The 24,768-nt window shown below is 42.8% G+C and overlaps 1 protein-coding gene across 1 annotated transcript in view; it reads left to right on the top strand.

Annotated features, from left to right (window-relative positions):
* LOC135473700 (fibrillin-1-like) overlaps positions 1-24,768 on the top strand; it is a 116,403-nt gene that overhangs the window by 68,484 nt on the left and 23,151 nt on the right. Inside the window, exons 7-10 of the mRNA XM_064753565.1 lie at positions 14,693-14,818; positions 16,084-16,209; positions 16,328-16,456; positions 18,844-18,966. Coding sequence (XP_064609635.1) covers positions 14,693-14,818; positions 16,084-16,209; positions 16,328-16,456; positions 18,844-18,966 — 504 coding nt within the window. The remainder of the gene's footprint in view (positions 1-14,692; positions 14,819-16,083; positions 16,210-16,327; positions 16,457-18,843; positions 18,967-24,768) is intronic.

Genomic DNA, 24,768 nt, shown 5'->3' with positions numbered 1-24,768 from the left:
GTTTAGAGTTACTTAAAATGCTTCGTTGTCATCACATGAAATCATGACAAGGAAGAGGCCTCGGGGAAGCATAGTCCACCTACAACAACGTGGTCCTTTCTTTCGCTATCTTTACGACTGCAGGTATGACTGCAAGTTTGAGATAGTACTCAATGCTGAGCGCCAAGCGAGACAGCAACAAGTACCATTTTTATAGCCTTTTGTGAGACTCAAGTCGGACTATAACTAGTGGAGATTTTTGCAGAAAAGGTCACGTCTGTTATGTAACATGATGACAATCTGTGGTGAATTCTACAGTTTCAGTTGTGGCTCTGCTTCTTAGAATCCAGAGTTAACACCGGAGCAATACAGCAACAGCAATACCGCAGTCAAACTTTGCATTCTGATACTCTGTATTAGTCAGAAACTTTCCCACCTAGTTCACTCATTTTATATTTTTCTGCCTTCCCCACCTCGCCCTTCGGTCTTGCCCCTCTTTCTGCCAACCCCTGAAAATTTTCAAATCACGTTAGTGTCAGGAAAGTCACTGTGGCCATTTTGAAATGTCCGTCCTCTAGGCTGTGTTATAACAAAACCGAGAAGAGGTGAAATAATGAAGACGGCAGCCACCACGTGTTAATGTGTGTGACTCGCCAAGCATGACTCATGAGTATTTCTAGCAGTTGTTCATCGTACTTTTTAAGCGGAATGACACGCTTGGGCGAAGAAGTGTGCTACTGGCTTAGTCTCAGTTACGTATCCGATTCTTTTTTTTTTTTTTTTTTTTTTTTTTTTTATTCTAATTTTTTTATACTGGTGTTCAGTGCTGCTTATATGATCACGTACAAGAGAAACGAGAACATTGGGGAATCTGTTTACTTGTCTTTCTGAATGAAAAATTAATTAGCGTTGCACGAAAATTTTTTTTACCATAACTTCATTTTTACATCAATATTGAATATGTTACTATCCTAGCGCTTATAGCTGTTAATGAGTTCTGATCAACACGTGATTTCTACAGGGCCTGGAGAGGATTATGGCTTCCTGTTACAGTGTATAGGCTGTGGTACTCAGCCAAGGGACAAGATCTGACAAAGACTGGTCACATTTAGAGAAATAATTTCTTAGAAAGTCTTATCTGGGGTTAACCGGTGACCGTCGGAGACCTGGAAGTAAACGTAAGCTGGATCTGCCGCAAGCACTGTTACCGCATTTCGGTCTTTTGAGTTAACGAAATATTATCTGTTGTTTACACGCCTTTCTTCCGAAAGCTTTAAAAGGTTGTTGAGAGCTTCTCCTCTTGCTTTTGGTTTAAAAATGCATAGAATAATAACACGCATGCATAACGCGTTATTAAACCAGTTAATTGTTTTGGATGTCACTGTGATTTTCGTTACACAGTATGTAGGCTCTTTACAAATATAACTGTGTGCAACCATTATATTGTCAGGTCACAGAGTATATCTGTGCAGTGCTTGTTACATATTTTAGGCACCGTCGCAGGATGTGCGTTGCGGATGTTATTTATCCTGATGTGAAAGTCGTGTCGTTTTTGTCGTGACAGACACTGTCGGGAACAAGCTAAATAAATAAATTCAAAAGAAAACATTTTTACAGAAAAGATTTTATGACGTATCACCCAATGTATATATTTCCCTTTGCACGTGCGATGGTCTCCAAGTTAGGGTTTTTCAGAACAAACCAAAACAAAAGCTGTTTCCGGATAACAGTCTGAACAAGTATTCAAACCACACTAATGTCTCGGTCCAACCACACTGATGTCTGTCAAACCACACTGATATTTCTGTCATGCCACACTGATATTTCTGTCAAAGCATACTGATGTCTCTGTCAAACCACACTGATGTCTCTCTCAAGCCACACTAATGTCTGTGTAAAGCCACACTAATGTCTCTGTCAAGCCACACTGATGTCTCTGTCAAGCCTCTCGGATGTCTCCGTCAAGCAACACTAATCTCTCTGTCAAATCATACTTATTTCTCTGTCAAGCCACACTGATGTCTCTGTCAAACCACACTAATGCCTCTGTCAAACCACACTGATGTCTCTGTCAAGCCACACTAATCTCTCTGTCAAACCACACTAATGCCTCTGTCAAACCACACTAATGTCTCTGTCAAGCCACACTGATGCCTCTGTCAACCACAGTGATGTCTATGTCAAACCAAACTGATGTCTCTGTCAAACCACACTGATGTCTCTGTCAAACCACACTGATGTCTCTGTCAAACCAAATTGATGTCTCTCGCAAGCCACACTAATGTCTCTGTCAAGCCACACTGATGTCTCTCGCAAGCCACACTAATGTCTCTGTTAAGCCACACTAATGTCTCTGCCAAACAACACTGATATCTCTGCCAAGCGACACTGAGGTCTCTCTCAAGCTACACTAATGCCTCTGTCAAATCACACTAATCTCTCTGTCAAACCACACTGATGTCTCTGTCAAGCCACACTAATCTCTCTGTCAAGTGACACTAATGTCTCTCTCAAGCCACACTAATACCGCTAATGTCTCTCTCAAGCCACACTAATCTCTCTGTCAAGCCATACTGATCTCTCTGTCGAACCACACTGATGTCTGTGTCAAGCCACACTAACGCCTCGGTCAAACCGTATTAATCTCTCTGTCAAACCACACTGATGTCTCTGTCAAACCACACTAATCTCTCAGTCAAACCACACTAATCTCTCTGTCAAACCATAATAATGTCTCTCTCAAGCCACACTAATCTCTCTGTCAAGCCATACTAAACTCTCTCTCTAACCACACTGACGTGTGGTTTAGTGTGGTTTGGCAGTTTGTCTTTGTCAAATCATACTAATATGTCTCTGTCAAGCCACACTAATCTCTCTGTCAAGTGACACTAATGTCTCTCTCAAGCCACACTAATACCTCTGTCAAACCACACTAATCTCTCAGTCAAACCACACTAATCTCTCTGTCAAACCACGCTAATGTCTCTCTCAAGCCACACTAATCTCTCTGTCAAGCCATACTGATCTCTCTGTCGAACCACACTGATGTCTGTGTCAAGCCACACTAACGCCTCGGTCAAACCGTATTAATCTCTCTGTCAAACCACACTGATGTCTCTGTCAAACCACACTAATCTCTCTGTCAAGCCAGGCTGATGTCTCTGTCAAGTGACACTAATCTCTGTGTCAAGCCACACTGATCTCTCTGTCAAGCCACACTGATGTCTCTGTCAAACCACACTAATCTCTGTGTCAAGCCAATGCTAATTCCTCTGTTAAGCCACACTAATGCCTCTGTCAAACCACACTGATGTCTCTGTCAAACCATACTGATTGTCTTTCTCAAGCCATACTGATCTCTCTGTCAAACCACACTGATGTCTCTGTCAATCCACACCAAACTCTGTCAAGTCACTCTGATGTGTCTCTCAAGCCACACTAATGTCTCTGTCAATCTAAGTGTCATGTCCGACATTCGTATACTATTCGTAGGCCGTAAAGGGCGTTCCAAGTCGATAATCGCAAGATCCATTTCCAAAACAACGTTTAACACTAGCTCCCATTGACAAAGGTATGTAACAAATTATACAAATAGGAAATAAAGCCGGTAACACACAAGAGAGAAGCGGTCATCAGTTTTCAGTGATACCGGGCAGACAGTGTATATTCCAGGCATGAATTCCGTATCAAAGTAGAAATTCGTAGTCCATGAATGAGTTCAAGTAACAATAAACAAGGTATCTCAGTCGCGCTTTGGTCGCAACTGTTCATAAAGGCATCATGTAGATGTAATGAGTATGGCTGCTGTTACGGCCCCAGGTTATGCGGTATTCGAAAATGACGAGCGTTACAGGCTTTAAACCAACAGATTGAGATTCAAGCCACACGGCACCAAGCATGGTCTTTCTCTATTTCAGTTTTTTCGATTTTAAATTTGGTACCAACCGTTTTCAGATATTATATTGAACCACTTTTGTGGAAAATTGTTTAATGGTGTCCAGATCACTTTTCATGTGATTTGACCAGACAACGCGCTAAGCCAGTTCGGCAGTTCTAGGCGTCGTGTCTAACATTTGCATTCAAATTGTCAAACATTATGAAAGATCCAGGTTAGTAACCGCAAGACCAGTTTCGAAAACAACGGCCGAGACAAACTACTGAGGAAAGTATAAAGTATAGGAAATTAAGGCGGAGACTTTCGAGAAAACTAAAGAAATTTATGTAGTGGGGTGATAGGGAATTAAGGCCTAACTCAAGAACTTTTCAGGTATCCTATGACGTGTATGAGTGGAGGCACCCAGGCAGAATTGAATAAAGCAATAAATGAATATATCTCCCAGTCTGCAAAGATACAAATGTACAACCTAACCTAACCTAGATTTTTATATTCTGCATTTTTTAACTAAATTTGCGAATATAACGGCTTGAATTTTACAAAAGAACATTGACGAAAGCTAGAATGTATGCATATTCATTTTGTAAAATTTATTCCAGTTTTCACGCCGTATCCAAGAAAATTACATTTTGCGGTGAAAGTGAAGTTATCCAACATTCTCCTGGTTTAAAACCTCAGTCGGAGTGTTGAGAACTAGATTTGGCCGCCTCGAGCACTGCACCTTAATCAACTGAGCCAGTAAGAATTTTGGACGAAAGGCCTCTACAGATTTTACAAATCACATAATTTGCCGCTTGATCCTTTAATGGGAAAAGGTAGATTAAAACGATCACAAAATGTTATTAATAGGTTTTTGGGTACATAGGCTGGAAAAAATAGGGAAAACCCCTTCCAGACCAAGCATTAAGGCAGGTGAACCAGACTACCGGCTATCTTTGAATGTGTATAACACAGGAGCAGCTCAAGTGGCGTGTAGTTCACACAGAAACGACCTTACAACAATTTAGCCACTTGAAGCCGACGGTAGCCTTAACCGGTGGTCTATAAGGAAATTGTGTCGTGTGATTTATGTACTTGATGGTCCATGTTCTTCTATTTGTAGCCAAAGTGAAATCGGCTGATATTAGCCATTGTATCAAGGTCGCGGAAGAGTGCCGGAAGAATTTGAATAGGGTCCATGAGGGACATTTAAGGTTACAGCGAACTATGACATATTTCCTCGTTCATCATCATATCTTTCACGATCAGCAGATGTAACAGTTTTCTGGGAAATTACGCACCTATGTAACTATGTTAATAGCATTGACCAAGTTGATCTTTGGATGTGTCTTGATGCAGGCCCGTTTCACACAGGGCACGTACCGCTACGTTTACGTAACTACCATGACGACGTAATACCTACAGTATTGGTCGCCATGGAAGTTAAGTGCATGTAACGTTACTTACGTATTTCCTAATCACGATCGCAAACCCGAGGCTAAAGAACCTGGTTAAAGCCTTAAACATGAAGGTTGCTTCTTAAATATCTCTAAAATGAAATAGTAAAATTAAGTTAGCCAGCTTTGCCAATGTGTTAAATACGTTGATTTCCGTATTTAGTGCCATGTGCCTTGTTTTATTGCGTGACGATGACCTCTTTGCAAATTAATGATTGAATTTTCAAAAAAAAGGCTAAGTAATGTGATTCAGTTATCTATTTGATTGTGTGGTCAGATTTCCGGTGCGTCGCACGTGTTGATTCACCCACAAGGGTATTTACAGTAAGTGGGTAATAACGGGAGATTTACGAATAGCCTTGTTACAGTTATGATCGCTGGGGTCATGGATGCGGTTGTCGGGTCTACAGAGGTATACACAGTTTTAACTGTCAGTTACTTATCGTGATTGTTTCATTATTTATTCGTATTGAATTGATGTTTTACAACATTGAGCATAAAATATTTGACTACAAGGCGAGGAAAAGTTTGATAGATGGAGAAAACAGGATAAAGGTCAGAAGAAACCAGCATTCCTGGCCGTACTTATATTTGATAAACCTTTTATTAACGCTGAATCAGCGAGAGGTGCTAGGGGATTGTAAGTCACCATTTTAAGCATCACATGATCAGATAAAACCCCAACTGACGTAAACTGAGGTCGGATTTCGTGGGTTACCATTTGTTACCGTTTGTCAGTTATCACGTCAGGGTCGTTGTTCTAGTTTTACTCTGTGTACCATCTGATCGTCCCCTACGAGACGGCTCGGCTACCAAGGATCCTGTCTGGAGTCTGCATCAAGACGTCGAAACAGACACTCTCAAACCGGCCTTCTATAGTATTGGATACTCTGCCTTAGTCTTGGGAAAACAAATTTCCACAAAAAGGTTTAAACTAACACGGCCATAAACAAATTACCGTAACCCCTGATTTAGATACATTAAATCTATAGCATGACACTTCTGTGATCGGAATAGCCGAATAGGGTCAGTGTATGTCTTGATTGCCAGTCTTGTCAGAGAAACTATCAAATGAAAGTGAAATATAACGTGAATTACCCTAGAAATATAAATCACACGCAAATTGTTCCAAAGGAATAAGAAACTGAACAGTCGTCGTAAAAACTCGTTGGAACGTCATATAGTAAAGAGGTGGGTGGTTGTAAAATTTGTTACACCACGTCCTGATTTTTTTGTAGTCACAAGAGTTGTTCAAATAAGAGAGAAAAGGTATTAAAACTCTATAAATTCTAACTCTATCGACCCTTTTGTTAATCTGTATCAAACAACAACGGAGGAATTTATCAACGGCCATGCAACGATTTGTATCATTCTGCAGGCGGTCGTGTAAAGTGGACACGCACGTGTAAAGTGGACACGCACTGTGTTATAGACTGTCTCCGAGTAGAAGATGAACCTCTAGGTTGCCACTGACAATAAAACCATATGTACGTTATCTGAAGGATTTACCCTCCCTGTTTGCTTTCAACAATACAATGCCATCATGTATGGAAGCCTATAGAGGACATTTCGCTGTGACAGGAGTTTTGTTCGGGTGTATATAGTGATCGCTTTTCCTTCCAGCATTGTCCGCTCTTTTAATCTTGACTACACCATGTTTCAGTACTGGTTGGTGACAGGAATTTAAAATTTGATTTATTCTTTATTTAAATAAAGGACCGGTATGGTATGAAAAATGGCAGCCTACTCCAGTCACACTGAAAAATATATATTTTTTTGTAAATTAGACAAATCATCCTACCAAAAATGTAACTTTCTGAAAACTTCTTAAGCACGCAGTTATGCTCCAATCAAGTAAATAAATATATAACAAATGTAACTTTCAGCCTTATACTTCTGCTACCCATAACGTGTTAATATTAATGTGCTCTCAACCAGGATTCACACATGATTTCGTTGTAGTTGCCACACGTTACGTAATGCCACTTAACAAATATCCATTCTAATTCATGATAACACTGATTTAATGCAAAACGGCCTATATCTTTATTTAGACAAAACTATATTTCCAAACAAAATAGACAAAACAAACCAACAAAGATTCGAACTCTTCCTTGAGGCGCAACCTGCTCTCCACAATGATTTGGTTTGTTCACTGTTTTATGAAGTATGCTTGATAGAAGATTGAAGAAATACGGATTTTAAAACTTGCCAGAATATGACAAAATTGATCACTTTACAAAGTTTATGTTTTACATACGAAGACAAACGTTAACCAAAACGAAGCTTTGACAGCACGTAGAAACACACACTTGAAAGTTTCAGTAGAGATATGTTTCTGGTTAACGTTATTCTTGTAACTGCAAAGTAAAAACACAGTACGTCGTTAAGTAAGGAAAAATTAGCGTTTTTGATCGAAAATTTCATAGAGGTGTTCTCTATCGGTCATAATCGTGTGAACGCTGTTCGAAAGTGCAAAAGGGGCATAACTCCAGCGGCGAAGTCAGTGAGTTAAGCTGGCTACAACGTAAATATGCATTCTCAGAATTGCCCGGGATAAACCACCACCGTCTGTCAGGTACCTGACAAACCGGATTGCCCGGGATAAACCACCACCGTCTGTCAGGTACCTGACAAACCGGATTGCCCGGGATAAACAACCGCCGTCTGTCAGGTACCTGACAAACCGGATTGCCCGGTATTAACCACGGCCCTCTGTCAGGTACCTGACAAACCGAATTGCCCGGGATAAACAACCGCCGTCTGTCATGTACCTGACAAACCGAATTGCCCGGGATAAACCACCACCGTCTGTCAGGCACCTGACAAACCGAATTGCCCGGGATAAACCACCGCCGTCTGTCAGGTACCTGACAAACCGAATTGCCCGGGATAAACCACCACCGTCTGTCAGGTACCTGACAAACCGAATTGCCCGGGATAAACCACCACCGTCTGTCAGGTACCTGACAAACCGAATTGCCCGGGATAAACCACCGCCGTCTGTCAGGTACCTGACAAACCGAATTGCCCGGGATAAACCACCACCGTCTGTCAGGTACCTGACAAACCGGATTGCCCGGGATAAACCACCACCGTCTGTCAGGTACCTGACAAACCGGATTGCCCGGGATAAACCACCGCCTCCTTTCAGGTACCTGACATACCAAACTGGCTGGAATTAAACCACCGCCCTCTGTCAGGTACCTCGCAAACCGGATTCCCGGGGATAAACCACCGCCTCCTTTCAGGTACCTGACAAACCGAATTACCCGGAATAAACCACCGCCTCCTTTCAGGTACCTGACAATCCGGATTACCCGGGATAAACGACCGCCCTCTGTCAGGTACCTGACAAACCGGATTGTCCGGGATAAACGACCGCTGTCTGTCATGTAGCTGACAAAACCGTTTGCCCGAGATAAACCACCGCCGTCTGTCAGGTACCTGACAAAACCGATTGCCCGGGATAAACTCCCACCGTCTGTCAGGTACCTCGCACACCAGATTGCCCAGGATTAAACCACGGCCCTCTGTCAGGTACCTGACAAACCGGATTACCCGGGATAAACCACCGCCCTCTGTCAGGTACCTGACAAACCGGATTGTCCGGGATAAACGACCGCTGTCTGTAATGTACCTGACAAAACCGATTGCCCGGGATAAACCACCGCTGTCTGTCAGGTACCTGACAAACCGGATTGCCAAGGATTAAACCACGGCCCTCTGGCAGCTACCTAGCAAACCGGATTGCCCGGGACAAAACACTGCCTCCTGTCAGGTACCTGACAAACCGGATTGCCCAGGATTAAACCACCGCCCTGTGGCAGGTACCTGACAAACCGGATTGCCCGGGATAAACCACCGGCCTCTGTCAAGTACCTGACAAAACCGATTGCCGGGGATAAACCACCGCCGTCTGTCAGGTACCTCGCAAACCGGATTGCCCGGGATAAACGACCGCCTCCTGTCAGGTACCTGACAAACCGAATTGCCTGGGATTAAACCACGGCCCTCTGGCAGCTACCTGACAAACCAAACTGCCGGGAATAAACCACCGCCCTCTGACAGGTACCTGCCAACCGGATTGCCCGGGATAAACAACTGCCGTCTGTCAGGTACCTGACAAACTGGATTGCCCAGGATAAACCACCGCCCTCTGTCAGGTACCTGACAAAACCGATTGCCCGGGATAAACCACCGCCCTCTGTCAGGTACCTGACAATCCGGATTGCCCGGGATAAACCACCGCCCTCTGGCAGGTAGCCAGCGACAACCTCAATTCTATAACATAGCTTGGAAAACTTTACCTTTAAAACAAATTCTGAGAGAAGTGTAGTCAGACTGGAAAAACATACACACCTGGGGTTCACACTAATCAAGGTGTCGACTGTGGCATTACGCCAAAAAGCAGGGATTCTGGATTGTGCTGTCAAAACGTGTGCTTTCCTCTAAACCTCGGAAATAAAACTGAGATAAAGTTGATTTACAAATTGATCAGCCCATGACGTTCTAAGGTTAATGATCTACGATCACGGATTAGGTCATTTTCCTGTGATACACATACACCTACACATCTACACATCTACACATACACATATTCACATACACATCTACACATACACACTCATACACATCTACACCTACACATACACATCTACACATTCACATACACATGTACACATACACATCTACAAATTAACATACACATCTAAACATTAACATACACATACACATCTACACATACGCATCTACATCTACACATCTGCACATCTACATCTGCACATACACATCTACATCTACACATACACATCTACATCTACACATACACATCTACACATACACACACATACACATCTACATCTACATCTACACATCTACACCTAGACCTACACATACACATCTACACATACACATACACATACATACACACATACACATACACATCTGCACATACACATACACATCTACACATACACATCTCCACATACACATACACATCTACACATACACATCTCCACATACACATACACATCTACACATACACATCTGCACATACACATACACATCTACACATACACATCTGCACATACACATACACATCTACAGGGAGGCAGTTTTCGGTTTTAATGTCCAAATATATGATACGTTAGAATAGAAATCAAAGGCAACATGCCATGTCCAAATCACAGAGACAACACACAGCAGACAGGAGTTGTCAACATGCCGTGTTCAAATGGCATACACAACACACAGCAGACAGGCGTTGTCAACAGGCCATGTCCAAATTACAGAGACAACACACAGCAGACAGGCGTTGTCAACATGCCATGTCCAAATCACAGAGACAACACACAGCAGACAGGTGTTGTCAACATGCCATGTCCAAATTACAGGAACACACAGCAGACAGGAGTTGTCAACATACCATGTTCAAATGGCATAGTCAACGCACAGCAGACAGGCGTTGTCAACGTGCCATATCCAAATCACAGAGAAATCACACAGGCGACAGGCGTTGTCAACATGCCATGTTCAGATGGCATGGTCAACACACAGCAGACAGGCGTTGTCAACATGCCATGTCCAAATCACAGAGACAACACACAGCATACAGGCGTTGTCAACAGGCCATGTTCAAATCGCATAGTCAACACACAGCAGACAGCGTTGTCAACATGCCATGTCCAAATCACGGAGACAACACACAGCAGACAGGCGTTGTCAACATGCCATGTCCAAATCACAGAGAAATCACACAGGGGACAGGCGTTGTCAACATGCCATGTTCAGATGGCATGGTCAACACACAGCAGACAGAAGTTGTCAACATGCCATGTCCAAATCACAGAGACAACACACAGCAGACAGGCGTTGTCAACATGCCATGTTCAAATGGCATAGTCAAGACACAGCAGACAGGCGTTGTTAACATGCCATGTCCAAATCACAGAGAAAACACACAGCAGACAGGCGTTGTCAGCATGCCATGTCCAAATTACAGAGAAATCACACAGGCGACAGGCGTTTTCAACAGGCCATGTTCAGATGGCATGGTCAACACACATCAGACAGGCGTTGTCAACATGCCATGTTCATATCGCATAGTCAACACACAGCAGACAGCGTTGTCAACATGCCATGTCCAAATCACAGAGACAAGACACAGCAGACAGGCGTTGTCAACATGCCATGTCCAAATCACAGAGACAACACACAGCAGACAGGCGTTGTCAACATGCCATGTCCATATCACATAGTCAACACACAGCAGACAGTGTTGTCAACATGCCATGTCCAAATCACAGAGACAAGACACAGCAGACAGGCGGTGTCAACATGCCATGTCCAAATCACAGAGACAACACACAGCAGACAGCCGTTGTCAACATGCCATGTCCATATCACAGAGACAACACACAGCAGACAGGCGTTGTCAACATGCCATGTCCAAATCACAGAGACAACACACAGCAGACAGGCGTTGTCAACATGCCATGTCCAAATCACAGAGACAACACACAGCAGACAGGTGTTGTCAACATGCCATGTCCATATCACAGAGACAACACACAGCAGACAGGCGTTGTCAACATGTCATGTCCAAATCACAGAGACAACACACAGCAGACAGGAGTTGTCAACATGCCATGTCCAAATTACAGGAACACACAGCAGACAGGTGTTGTCAACTGGTTGGAAATGGGGTTCTCGTTTTCCAACGTTGAACATCTCGATGGTAGAATGTTACGACAGTTCGAGGACATGGTTATCAGGCCATCGTTTCGTTCCATCATGGCATCTCTCTGTAGCATCATCCAGTCGTTTCCTGCCTTTTCCCATCACTACGATGTTACGATGTGACATTCACTGGCTTTTATTGTTATAAAGGATGACGAAAAGAGTATTAGTATGTGTGTCCCACTGTACGGCGTGTGTAAAGTCCCTGAGGACTCCACAGGTTGTTTGGTTCTTTCATATGGTTTCTCCCAGGCCCGTGCTCCTCTCGTAGGAGCACCGGGGTTATCAAACACGGAAGTCACGTTCAAGATCAAATCATATTCAGTATAGGTGATATATGGAAGTCAGAGAAGCTAATACAAATTAACAGAGCGTGGTTTGAATTTGTAATGATATCAGCGGATTTACCTGTGCCATGTACTAGAATGTCATTTGCCCTGGTATTATCCGATTCTATGAACAAAGTCGTCATTCCACGGGATACTTTCCCTTCTCGGGAAGCCGCGCTGTAGTCATTTAAAATCAATGAAATCAAAATTGTACAGGGTTAAAATCAATAGGTTTGTTAGCATGAATATAGTGTAACTAAAATGCGACTATTTAACCATGCCATCTCAGTACGTGATTTTTTCGACACATTTTGTTCATTCACATGCATTGGTGAATAAATTCTATATTGCCAATGTTCGGTCCCGGGGAGAAATGGGCCGTAGGTTGTATAATTTATGAATGAATATATATGTAGTAACGACACTTTAGATGATATCTATGCTTGGAATGACAGAATGCGCAGTAAAAAATTTCATTAACTTTGTCTCAAAATGCAAATCTCTTTCTTTAAACATTTCTTATGAATTATGTAACTAGTCATAACAGCTAAAGAATGACAAACATTTGAGTTTACTTATTTTGAAAGAGTTAGGCCTACATCTTGTATGATACATGTACTTGTTGAAGTTTGTGTCCGACCCCACTCTGAATACTATTTGCTGAATCGACATAATACTTTGTTTTCTGGATGACAGAATATATTAGCTTACTGTTACAAACCAGTATGATATATATGAATTTCCGACACTGAGTTCGACACTGTGAGATGGCTCGTGTGAGACTCGAACTTACGATTTAGTATGCCTAGTCCCAACGCCCTATCATCTCAGGTACCAGTCCAAACTCTAAATGGGGAGTTGTTACCATCCGGTTGGGTACCTCGTCAGGTAAAAAAGGTGTTGCTGGATACCTCAAATCATGGGTTCGAGTTTTACTGAAGCCAGTGTATTATCACCGGTTTGAGGTGGCTGTTACAGTGTGGGAAATACATCAACCTATGTTCAAAATTTTACCCTGGATTAAGGAAAAAAGAACATACAGGATAGAAGATATTAAGATAAATGTTCAACTTTCATGAATGAACTCATGGTGTACCTCCACTGAAATGGGATGAAATGTTGGCCTGTATCCGATCACAGCAGTGAATGGCTGCTGATTCACGGCTTCCAAACAGTCTGAACTCCAAGCACTCACTCACTCGAACTCCAAATTGTCTGGACGTATGGTTTTCAGCTTTTTATTAAATACAGTGCTGTTTACGACATGACAATGTTTGTGACAGTCGTTAAGCAAAGCAGCGATGCTGGTGCTTTAAGATACACGGACCACTTTGGAAAACCATGGTCATTTAACTAGGTTGTTCCAAAGCACGTAATGTCTCTTTCTGAGAGTGACGTTAATTAAACACTTTGAGTGGGAAAAATATTAATCATATATAGCCCAAATATGTTCAAAACGACGGCAAATGCATACTTTGGGCTACAATTTGAGAAAAATTACAAATGTTTAGTTTTCATAGTCTTTTATTTACAGGCCATTAAAAATCACGTGAGTTCAAAACCCTATGATTAGAATATGGATGACAAGTTACGAACATAGACAGAAAACAAAAGCTTCGGATCACTAGCCCGTAAACACCGGAATACATCAAAGTTAATAAAAATTCAGAACGTTTATGACGTCATATATTCGACCAATGACCAGGATCTAAAGTTTTTAACTGTTCAGTGTTTATGTTACTAGTATTGCCATTGCTTTACATACGTAACGAATTTCAGAAGAGTCCGTCGTTGGTACTGGAGAACATGTTTTTAAGTTTATGCTGGAAGTCCAATATGGCCCCAAACTAAGTGACCTAGACAAACAAACTTCAAAACCCTTTAAGATAATATCCGCGAGAACTTTGCTGTCAGATTTGAAACAGCTGTAATCGGCAGTTTTCTTTCGCCTTGGGAGACTAGGGAATTTTCCCTTTTTTTCAAAATATGTGATAAAGCTACCCTTGTAGAAATGTTATGCTAATAGTGAAGTTTCAAGGAATGATTCAGTGCACGAATAACTTCTCAAAGAAGTTAAAATGGCTGAAATAATCATGCTTACAGTTTGTGTTCAATCTATTCTATCATATAAATTAGCATATTAATCCAAATCTGGACTTCATTTCAAACCGATCGCTGCCAATTGGTCGAGGTGATTGTCTTCCAGTCGCAAAGTCGCTCAAGACTGGGGCTCTGTACTATTTTCCGACAGGCAGTTTTCAACTTTATTTTGTTTCCAGTGTTATTACGTACCGGTAATTATATTTTTTCAGATGTGGATGAATGTGCGAGTTCCAGAAGCCTGTGCCCGGGACCATGTATAAACCTACCCGGAACCTACGCCTGTAACTGCTCGATCCCGGGCTATATCACGACCCCTAACCTACAGTTTTGTGGAGGTAAGGCAAGTGTAGTGTCACAACTACGAGAAATGATAAACATTGCATCTGGGTTACTCAACTTCCGCTTTATTAAAGCATTCTGAGGAGTAAAGAACTAATCAACAGAAATAGTGACAGGGTTATCATACTGTTTTATTTATTTACATGAACTCTCTTAGTTACCAGCACGTGACTGTCATGACAAAGTAATGCCTACATTGCGGACATAACATGAAGAAAGCCTCTTACAAGATGGCTTAATCCAGAGCTTGGCTGGGTACTGCCAATCTAGGTACTGCCTCACTGGTCGAAGTTAACACCTGGGTTGTCAGTATTGCGGCTTCCTTATTTGTCAAGAATTGGGTCGTGTTTGTCAATATTGCTACTTCCTCTGCCGTCCAGAGATGGGCTGGGTACTGCCAATCTAGGTACTGCCTCACTGGTCCAAGTTTAGACCTGGGTTGTCAGTATTGCGGCTTCCTTACTTGTCAAGAATTGGGTCGTGTTTGTCAATATTGCTACTTCCTCTGCCGTCCAGAGCTAGGCTGGGTTTATCAATCTAGGTAATGCCTCACTGGTCGAAGTTAGAATCTGGGTTGTCAGTATTGCGGCTTCCGTACTTGTCAAGAATTGGGTCGTGTTTGTCAATATTGCTACTTCCTCTGCCGTCCAGAGATGGGCTGGGTACTGCCAATCTAGGTACTGCCTCACTGGTCCAAGTTAGGATCTAGATTGTCAGTATTGCGGCTTCCTTACTTGTCAAGAATTGGGTCGTGTTTGTCAATATTGCTACTTCCTCTGCCGTCCAGAGCTAGGCTGGGTTTATCAATCTAGGTACTGCCTCACTGGTCCAAGTTAAGATCTGGATTGTCCGTATTGCGGCTTCCTTACCTGTCAAGAATTGGGTCGTGTTTGTCAATATTGCTACTTCCTCTGCCGTCCAGAGATGGGTCGGGTTTGCCTGTCTTGCTACTTGCACGCCTGCCCAAAGTTGGGTAGATTTCATCAATCTTGCTACTCTGTGGTTTATCGGGCTTGTCAGTCATGGTACTTCCTCGCCTTTCCACGGTTGAGACGGGCTTGTCGATCTTCTTACTTCCTGGCATTCCCAGAGTTAGGTCGGGCTTGTCAATCTTGCTATTTCCTCGCTTGTCCCGAATTTGGTCGGGCTTGAAATACGAATGGGTAGTTAACCCCGATATCGTGCCATTGGAACTTAGCTTAGAAATGTTAACCTACCTTTAATATAAAGTACTCCAAATTTCCATATCACCATTTTATAGATGTGGACGAATGCCTGGAAGCTAATGGAGGCTGTGATGACGTCTGTGTGAACACCAGAGGTTCCTACAATTGTCGCTGTGAAAAGGCCGGCTTTAAGATGGCCAAGAGCAAAACTCAGTGTGAAGGTAAAATCCGTCTTCCGTCATTTAAAAAAGACCACACATATACGTTTGACAAAGTTACAAATTTAGAAAACATCTGAACCATTTTAGGAGATTTTGTAGCTGTGCATTTCTTCCCCAGATATCGATGAGTGCCAGCGATATAAGGATATCTGTAATGCTGACGGCTACTGTTTCAATACAATCGGCTCGTACGTGTGTGAATGTGCTAAAGGATTCACCGTCACACCTGACAAAGCCCACTGTGAAGGTAACACCTATAACATGTCCACTTTCTAACTTGGTAAATAGATCCATAGGAAACCACAGATGTTTATGTCTTGAGGCACATGCAGGACCAAATACTGTTTGCAATCTGTGTGTATAATTCGTCGCAATACTTCAAATATGATCTGAAAAAGACTGTAGCAACTTTAGCTAATATCAAAGAATCTGGTCCTTATAGGGTTCGTGTGAACTCTACCATACCAAAATATAGGGACCCAACCATACACGAATATAGGAACTCTACTACACCCGAATATAGGGACCCTACCATACCCGAATATAGGGACCCTACCGTATCCGAATATAGGGACCTTACCATACACGAATATAGGGACCCTACCATACCCGAATATAGGGACCCTACCATACCATGCACGAATATAGGGACCCTACCATACCATACACGAATATAGGGACCCTACCATACCCGAATATAGGGACCCTACCGTATCCGAATATGGGGACCTTACCATACACGAATATAGGGACCCTACCATACCCGAATATAGGGACCCTACCATACCATACCCGAATATAGGGACCCTACCATACCCGAATAAAGGGACCCTACCATACCCGAATATAGGGACCCAACCATACCCGAATATAGGGACCTAACCATACCAGAATATAGGGACCCTACCATACCCGAATATAGGGACCCAACCATACCCGAATATAGGGACCATACCCGAATAAAGCGACCCTACCATACCCGAATATAGGGACCCTACCATACCCGAATATAGGGACCCAACCATACCCGAATATAGGGACCCTACCATACCGGAATATAGGGACCCTACCATACCCGAATATAGGGACCCTACCATACCCGAATATAGGGACCCAACCATACCCGAATATAGGGACCCTACCATACCGGAATATAGGGACCCTACCATACCCGAATATGGGGACCTTACCATACCCGAATATAGGGACCCTACCATACCCGAATATAGGGACCCTACCATACCATACCCGAATATAGGGACCCTACCATACCCGAATATAGGGACCCAACCATACCCGAATATAGGGACCCTACCATACCGGAATATAGGGACCCTACCATACCCGAATATGGGGACCTTACCATACCCGAATATAGGGGCCCTACCATACCCGAATATAGGGACCCTACCATACCCGAATATAGGGACCCAACCATACCCGAATATAGGGACCCTACCATACCGGAATATAGGGACCCTACCATACCCGAATATGGGGACCTTACCATACCCGAATATAGGGACCCTACCATACCCGAATATAGGGACCCAACCATACCCGAATATAGGGACCCTACCATACCGGAATATAGGGACCCTACCATACCCGAATATGGGGACCTTACCATACCCGAATATAGGGACCCTACCATACCCGAATATAGGGACCCTACCATACCATACCCGAATATAGGGACCCTACCATACCCGAATAAAGGGACCCTACCATACCCGAATATAGGGACCCAACCATACCCGAATATAGGGACCCAACCATACCCGAATATAGGGACCCTACCATACCCGAATAAAGGGACCCAACCATACCCGAATATAGGGACCCAACCATACCAGAATATAGGGACCATACCCGAATAAAGCGACCCTACCATACCCGAATATAGGGACCCTACCATACCATACCCGAATATAGGGACCCAACCATACCCGAATATAGGGACCCTACCATACCGGAATATAGGGACCCTACCATACCGGAATATGGGGACCTTACCATACCCGAATATAGGGGCCCTACCATACCCGAATATAGGGACCCAACCATAGCCGAATATAGGGACCCTACCATACCGGAATATAGGGACCCTACCATACCCGAATATGGGGACCTTACCATACCCGAATATAGGGGCCCTACCATACCCGAATATAGGGACCTTACCATACCCGAATATAGGGACCCTACCATACCCGAATATAGGGACCCTACCATAAACGAATATAGGAACCCTACCATACCCGAATATAGGAACCCTACCATACCCGAATATACCGACCCTACCATACCCGAATATACCGACCCTACCATACCCGAATATACCGACCTTACCATACCCATACCCGAATGTACCCTTATTCCTTTGCCTTTGATAAATTACGAATCACCGTTCATTCAATAATGCAAAAAATAATTTTGTTATTAAACCTGTCCTCTAAACTGTAACATATTTCTGAAAGCCATAATACAAATCGTAGGTTATGGAACCTGAAGGGAAAAACTTACCCATGGTTGGATGTATCACCGGCGACCATACAAGCTGATTTGACTAATCAGATAATCTCAGTTAGTTTGTGATTGTCTCTTTGGGGCCCGGTTTCTCTCTCTTTACAGATGACAACGAATGCGCGAAAAACAACGGAGGTTGTCGACAAGTTTGTGTAAACACTCCGGGAAGTCACCATTGCGCATGTCGGCCTGGATTTCAGCTTCATCAAAACAAGACGTCATGCTTTGGTAAATGCTACTACAGAAAGTTTCCACATCTCAACCCTTGGCCGTTTGCAGTTTAGAAACCTAAGACGCCTTCCTAGGGATTATAAGCTCTTGTAATATAATGTCGTGAGTTCGAATCTTGTCCTCTGCTCTACTTGTGGATAGGAGGTTTGTTCTGTATGTGACGTTGTGCGGTGAATACCTTCATATTATACCTGCTGTCATCTCCTCAAAGACCTGACCATCCATATTGACCTGATGTCATCTCCTATAAACCTGACCATCCATATTGACCTGCTGTCATCTCCTCATAAACCTGACCATCCATATTTACCTGCTGCCATCTCCTCATAAACCTGACCATCCATATTTACCTACTGTCATCTCCTCATAAACCTGACCATCCATCCATATTGACCTGCTGTCATCTCCTATAAACCTGACCATCCATATTTACCTGCTGTCATCTCCTCATAAACCTGACCATCCATATTTACCTACTGTCATCTCCTCATAAACCTGACCATCCATCCATATTTACCTACTGTCATCTCCTCATAAACCTAACCATCCATATTTACCTGCTGCTATCTCCTCATAAACCTGACCATCCATATTTACCTGCTGTCATCTCCTCATAAACCTGACCATCCATATTTACCTGCTGTCATCTCCTCATAAACCTGACCATCCATATTTACCTACTGTCATCTCCTCATTAACCTGTCCATCCATATTTACCTGCTGTCATCTCCTCATAAACCTAACCATCCATATTTACCTACTGTCATCTCCTCATAAACCTGACCATCCATATTGACCTGCTGTCATCTCCTCATAAACCTGACCATCCATATTTACCTACTGTCATCTCCTCATAAACCTGTCCATCCATATTTACCTGCTGTCATCTCCTCATAAACCTGACCATCCATATTTACCTGCTGTCATCTCCTCATAAACCTGACCATCCATATTTACCTGCTGCCATCTCCTCATAAAGCTGACCATCCATATTTACCTACTGTCATCTCCTCATAAACCTGACCATCTATCCATATTGACCTGCTGTCATCTCCTATAAACCTGTCCATCCATATTTACCTGCTGTCATCTCCTCATAAACCTGACCATCCATATTTACCTGCTGCCATCTCCTCATAAACCTGACCATCCATATTTGCCTACTGTCATCTCCTCATAAACCTGACCATCCATATTTGCCTACTGTCATCTCCTCATAAACCTGACCATCCATATTTACCTGCTGTCATCTCCTCATAAACCTGACCATCCATATTTGCCTACTGTCATCTCCTCATAAACCTGACCATCCATATTTACCTACTGTCATCTCCTCATAAACCTGACCATCCATCCATATTTACCTACTGTCATCTCCTCATAAACCTGACCATCCATATTTACCTGCTGTCATCTCCTATAAACCTGACCATCCATATTTACCTACTGTCATCTCCTCATAAACCTGACCATCCATATTTACCTGCTGTCATCTCCTCATAAACCTGACCATCCATGTTTACCTGTTGTCATCTCCTCATAAACCTGACCATCCATATTTACCTACTGTCATCTCCTCATAAACCTGTCCATCCATATTTACCTGCTGTCATCTCCTCATAAACCTGACCATCCATATTTACCTACTGTCATCTCCTCATAAACCTGACCATCCATATTTACCTGCTGTCATCTCCTCATAAACCTGACCATCCATATTTACCTACTGTCATCTCCTCATAAACCTGACCATCCATATTTACCTGCTGTCATCTCCTCATAAACCTGACCATCCATATTTACCTACTGTCATCTCCTTATAAACCTAACCATCCATATTTACCTGCTGTCATCTCCGCATAAACCTGACCATCCATATTTACCTACTGTCATCTCCTCATAAACCTGACCATCCATATTTACCTACTGTCATCTCCTCATAAACCTGACCATCCATATTTACCTGCTGTCATCTCCTCATAAACCTGACCATCCATATTTACCTACTGTCATCTCATAAACCTGACCATCCATATTGACCTGCTGTCATCTCCTCATAAACCTGACCATCCATATTTACCTACTGTCATCTCCTTATAAACCTAACCATCCATATTTACCTGCTGTCATCTCCGCATAAACCTGACCATCCATATTTACCTACTGTCATCTCCTTATAAACCTAACCATCCATATTTACCTGCTGTCATCTCCGCATAAACCTGTCCATCCATATTTACCTACTGTCATCTCCTCATAAACCTGACCATCCATATTTACCTACTGTCATCTCCTCATAAACCTGGCCATCCATATTTACCTGCTGTCATCTCCTCATAAACCTGACCATCCATATTTACCTACTGTCATCTCCTATAAACCTGACCATCCATACTGACCTGCTGTCATCTCCTATAAACCTGACCATCCATATTTACCTACTGTCATCTCCTTATAAACCTAACCATCCATATTTACCTGCTGTCATCTCCGCATAAACCTGACCATCCATATTTACCTGCTGTCATCTCCTCATAAACCTAACCATCCATATTTACCTGCTGTCATCTCCGCATAAACCTGACCATCCATATTTACCTGCTGCCATCTCCTCATAAACCTGACCATCCATATTTACCTGCTGTCATCTCCTCATAAACCTAACCATCCATATTTGCCTGTTGTCATCTCCGCATAAAGCTGACCATCCATATTTACCTGCTGTCATCTCATCGTAAAGCTGACCATCCATATTTACCTGCTGTCATCTCCTCATAAACCTGACCATCCATATTTACCTGCTGTCATCTCCTATAAACCTGACCATCCATATTTACCTGCTGTCATCTCATCGTAAACCTGACCATCCATATTTACCTGCTGTCATCTCCTCATAAACCTGACCATCCATATTTACCTGCTGTCATCTCCTCATAAACCTGACCATCCATATTTACCTGCTGTCATCTCCTCATAAACCTGACCATCCATATTTACCTGCTGTCATCTCCTACAAACCTAACCATCCATATTTACCTGCTGTCATTTCCTCATAAACCTGACCATCCATATTTACCTGCTGTCATCTCCTCATAAAGCTGACCATCCATATTTACCTGCTGTCATCTCCTATAAACCTGACCATCCATATTTACCTACTGTCATCTCATAAACCTAACCATCCATATTTACCTGCTGCCATCTCCTCATAAACCTGACCATCCATATTTACCTGCTGCCATCTCCTCATAAACCTGACCATCCATATTTACCTGCTGTCATCTCCTCATAAACCTGACCATCCATATTGACCTACTGTCATCTCCTATAAACCTGACCATCCATATTTACCTGCTGCCATCTCCTCATAAACCTGACCATCCATATTGACCTGCTGTCATCTCCTCATAAACCTGACCATCCATATTTACCTGCTGTCATCTCCTCATAAACCTGACCATCCATATTTACCTGCTGTCATCTCCTCATAAACCTGACCATCCATATTGACCTGCTGCCATCTCCTCATAAAGCTGACCATCCATATTTACCTTCTGCCATCTCCTCATAAAGCTGACCATCCATATTTACCTACTGTCATCTCCTCATAAAGCTGACCATCCATATTTACCTGCTGTCATCTCCTCATAAACCTAACCATCCATATTTACCTACTGTCATCTCCTCATAAACCTAACCATCCATATTTACCTGCTGTCATCTCCTCATAAACCTGACCATCCATATTTACCTACTGTCATCTCCTATCAACCTGACCATCCATATTTACCTGTTGTCATCTCCTATAAACCTGACCATCCATATTTACCTGCTGTCATCTCCTCATAAACCTGACCATCCATATTTACCTGCTGTCATCTCATCGTAAAGCTGACCATCCATATTTACCTACTGTCATCTCCTCATAAACCTGACTATCCATATTGACCTGCTGCCATCTCCTCATAAACCTGACCATCCATATTTACCTGCTGCCATCTCCTCATAAACCTGACCATCCATATTTACCTGCTGTCATCTCCTCATAAACCTAACCATCCATATTTACCTGCTGCCATCTCCTCATAAAGCTGACCATCCATATTTACCTGCTGTCATCTCCTCATAAACCTGACCATCCATATTTACCTGCTGCCATCTCCTCATAAACCTGACCATCCATATTGACCTGCTGTCATCTCCTCATAAACCTGACCATCCATATTTACCTGCTGCCATCTCCTCATAAACCTGACCATCCATATTGACCTGTTGTCATCTCCTCATAAACCTGACCATCCATATTGACCTGCTGTCATCTCCTCATAAACCTGACTATCCATATTTACCTGCTGTCATCTCCGCATAAACCTGACCATCCATATTTACCTGCTGTCATCTCCTCATAAACCTGACCATCCATATTTACCTGCTGTCATCTCCTCATAAACCTGACCATCCATACTGACCTGCTGCCATCTCCTCATAAAGCTGACCATCCGTATTTACCTGCTGCCATCTCCTCATAAAGCTGACCATCCATATTTACCTACTGTGATCTCCTCATAAAGCTGACCATCCATATTTACCTACTGTCATCTCCTCATAAACCTGACCATCCATATTTACCTACTGTCATCTCCTCATAAACCTAACCATCCATATTTACCTGCTGTCATCTCCTCATAAACCTGACCATCCATATTGACCTACTGTCATCTCCTATCAACCTGACCATCCATATTTACCTGTTGTCATCTCCTATAAACCTGACCATCCATATTTACCTGCTGTCATCTCCTCATAAACCTGACCATCCATATTTACCTACTGTCATCTCCTCATAAACCTGACTATCCATATTTACCTGCTGTCATCTCATCGTAAAGCTGACCATCCATATTTACCTACTGTCATCTCCTCATAAACCTGACTATCCATATTGACCTGCTGTCATCTCCTCATAAAGCTGACCATCCATATTTACCTACTGTCATCTCCTTATAAACCTGACCATCCATATTTACCTGCTGTCATCTCCTCATAAACCTAACCATCCATATTTACCTGCTGTCATCTCCTCATAAACCTGTCCATCCATATTTACCTGCTGTCATCTCCTCATAAACCTGACCATCCATATTTACCTACTGTCATCTCCTATAAAGCTGACCATCCATATTTACCTGTTGTCATCTCCTATAAACCTGACCATCCATATTTACCTGCTGTCATCTCCTCATAAACCTGACCATCCATATTTACCTGCTGTCATCTCATTGTAAAGCTGACCATCCATATTTACCTACTGTCATCTCCTCATAAACCTGACTATCCATATTGACCTGCTGTCATCTCCTCATAAAGCTGACCATCCATATTTACCTGCTGTCATCTCCTTATAAACCTGACCATCCATATTTACCTGCTGTCATCTCCTCATAAACCTAACCATCCATATTTACCTGCTGTCATCTCCTCATAAACCTGTCCATCCATATTTACCTACTGTCATCTCATCGTAAACCTGACCATCCATATTTACCTGCTGTCATCTCCTTATAAACCTGACCATCCATATTTACCTGCTGTCATCTCCTCATAAACCTGACCATCCATATTTACCTGCTGCCATCTCCTCATAAAGCTGACCATCCATATTTACCTGCTGTCATCTCCTCATAAACCTGACCATCCATATTTACCTACTGTCATCTCCGCATAAACCTGGCCATCCATATTTACCTGCTGCCATCTCCTCATAAACCTAACCATCCATATTTACCTGCTGCCATCTCC

The sequence above is a fragment of the Liolophura sinensis genome, chromosome 8 (assembly GCF_032854445.1).
Source record: "Liolophura sinensis isolate JHLJ2023 chromosome 8, CUHK_Ljap_v2, whole genome shotgun sequence".
NCBI lineage: Eukaryota > Metazoa > Mollusca > Polyplacophora > Chitonida > Chitonidae > Liolophura > Liolophura sinensis.
This window is presented reverse-complemented; position numbering and strand designations above follow the sequence as displayed.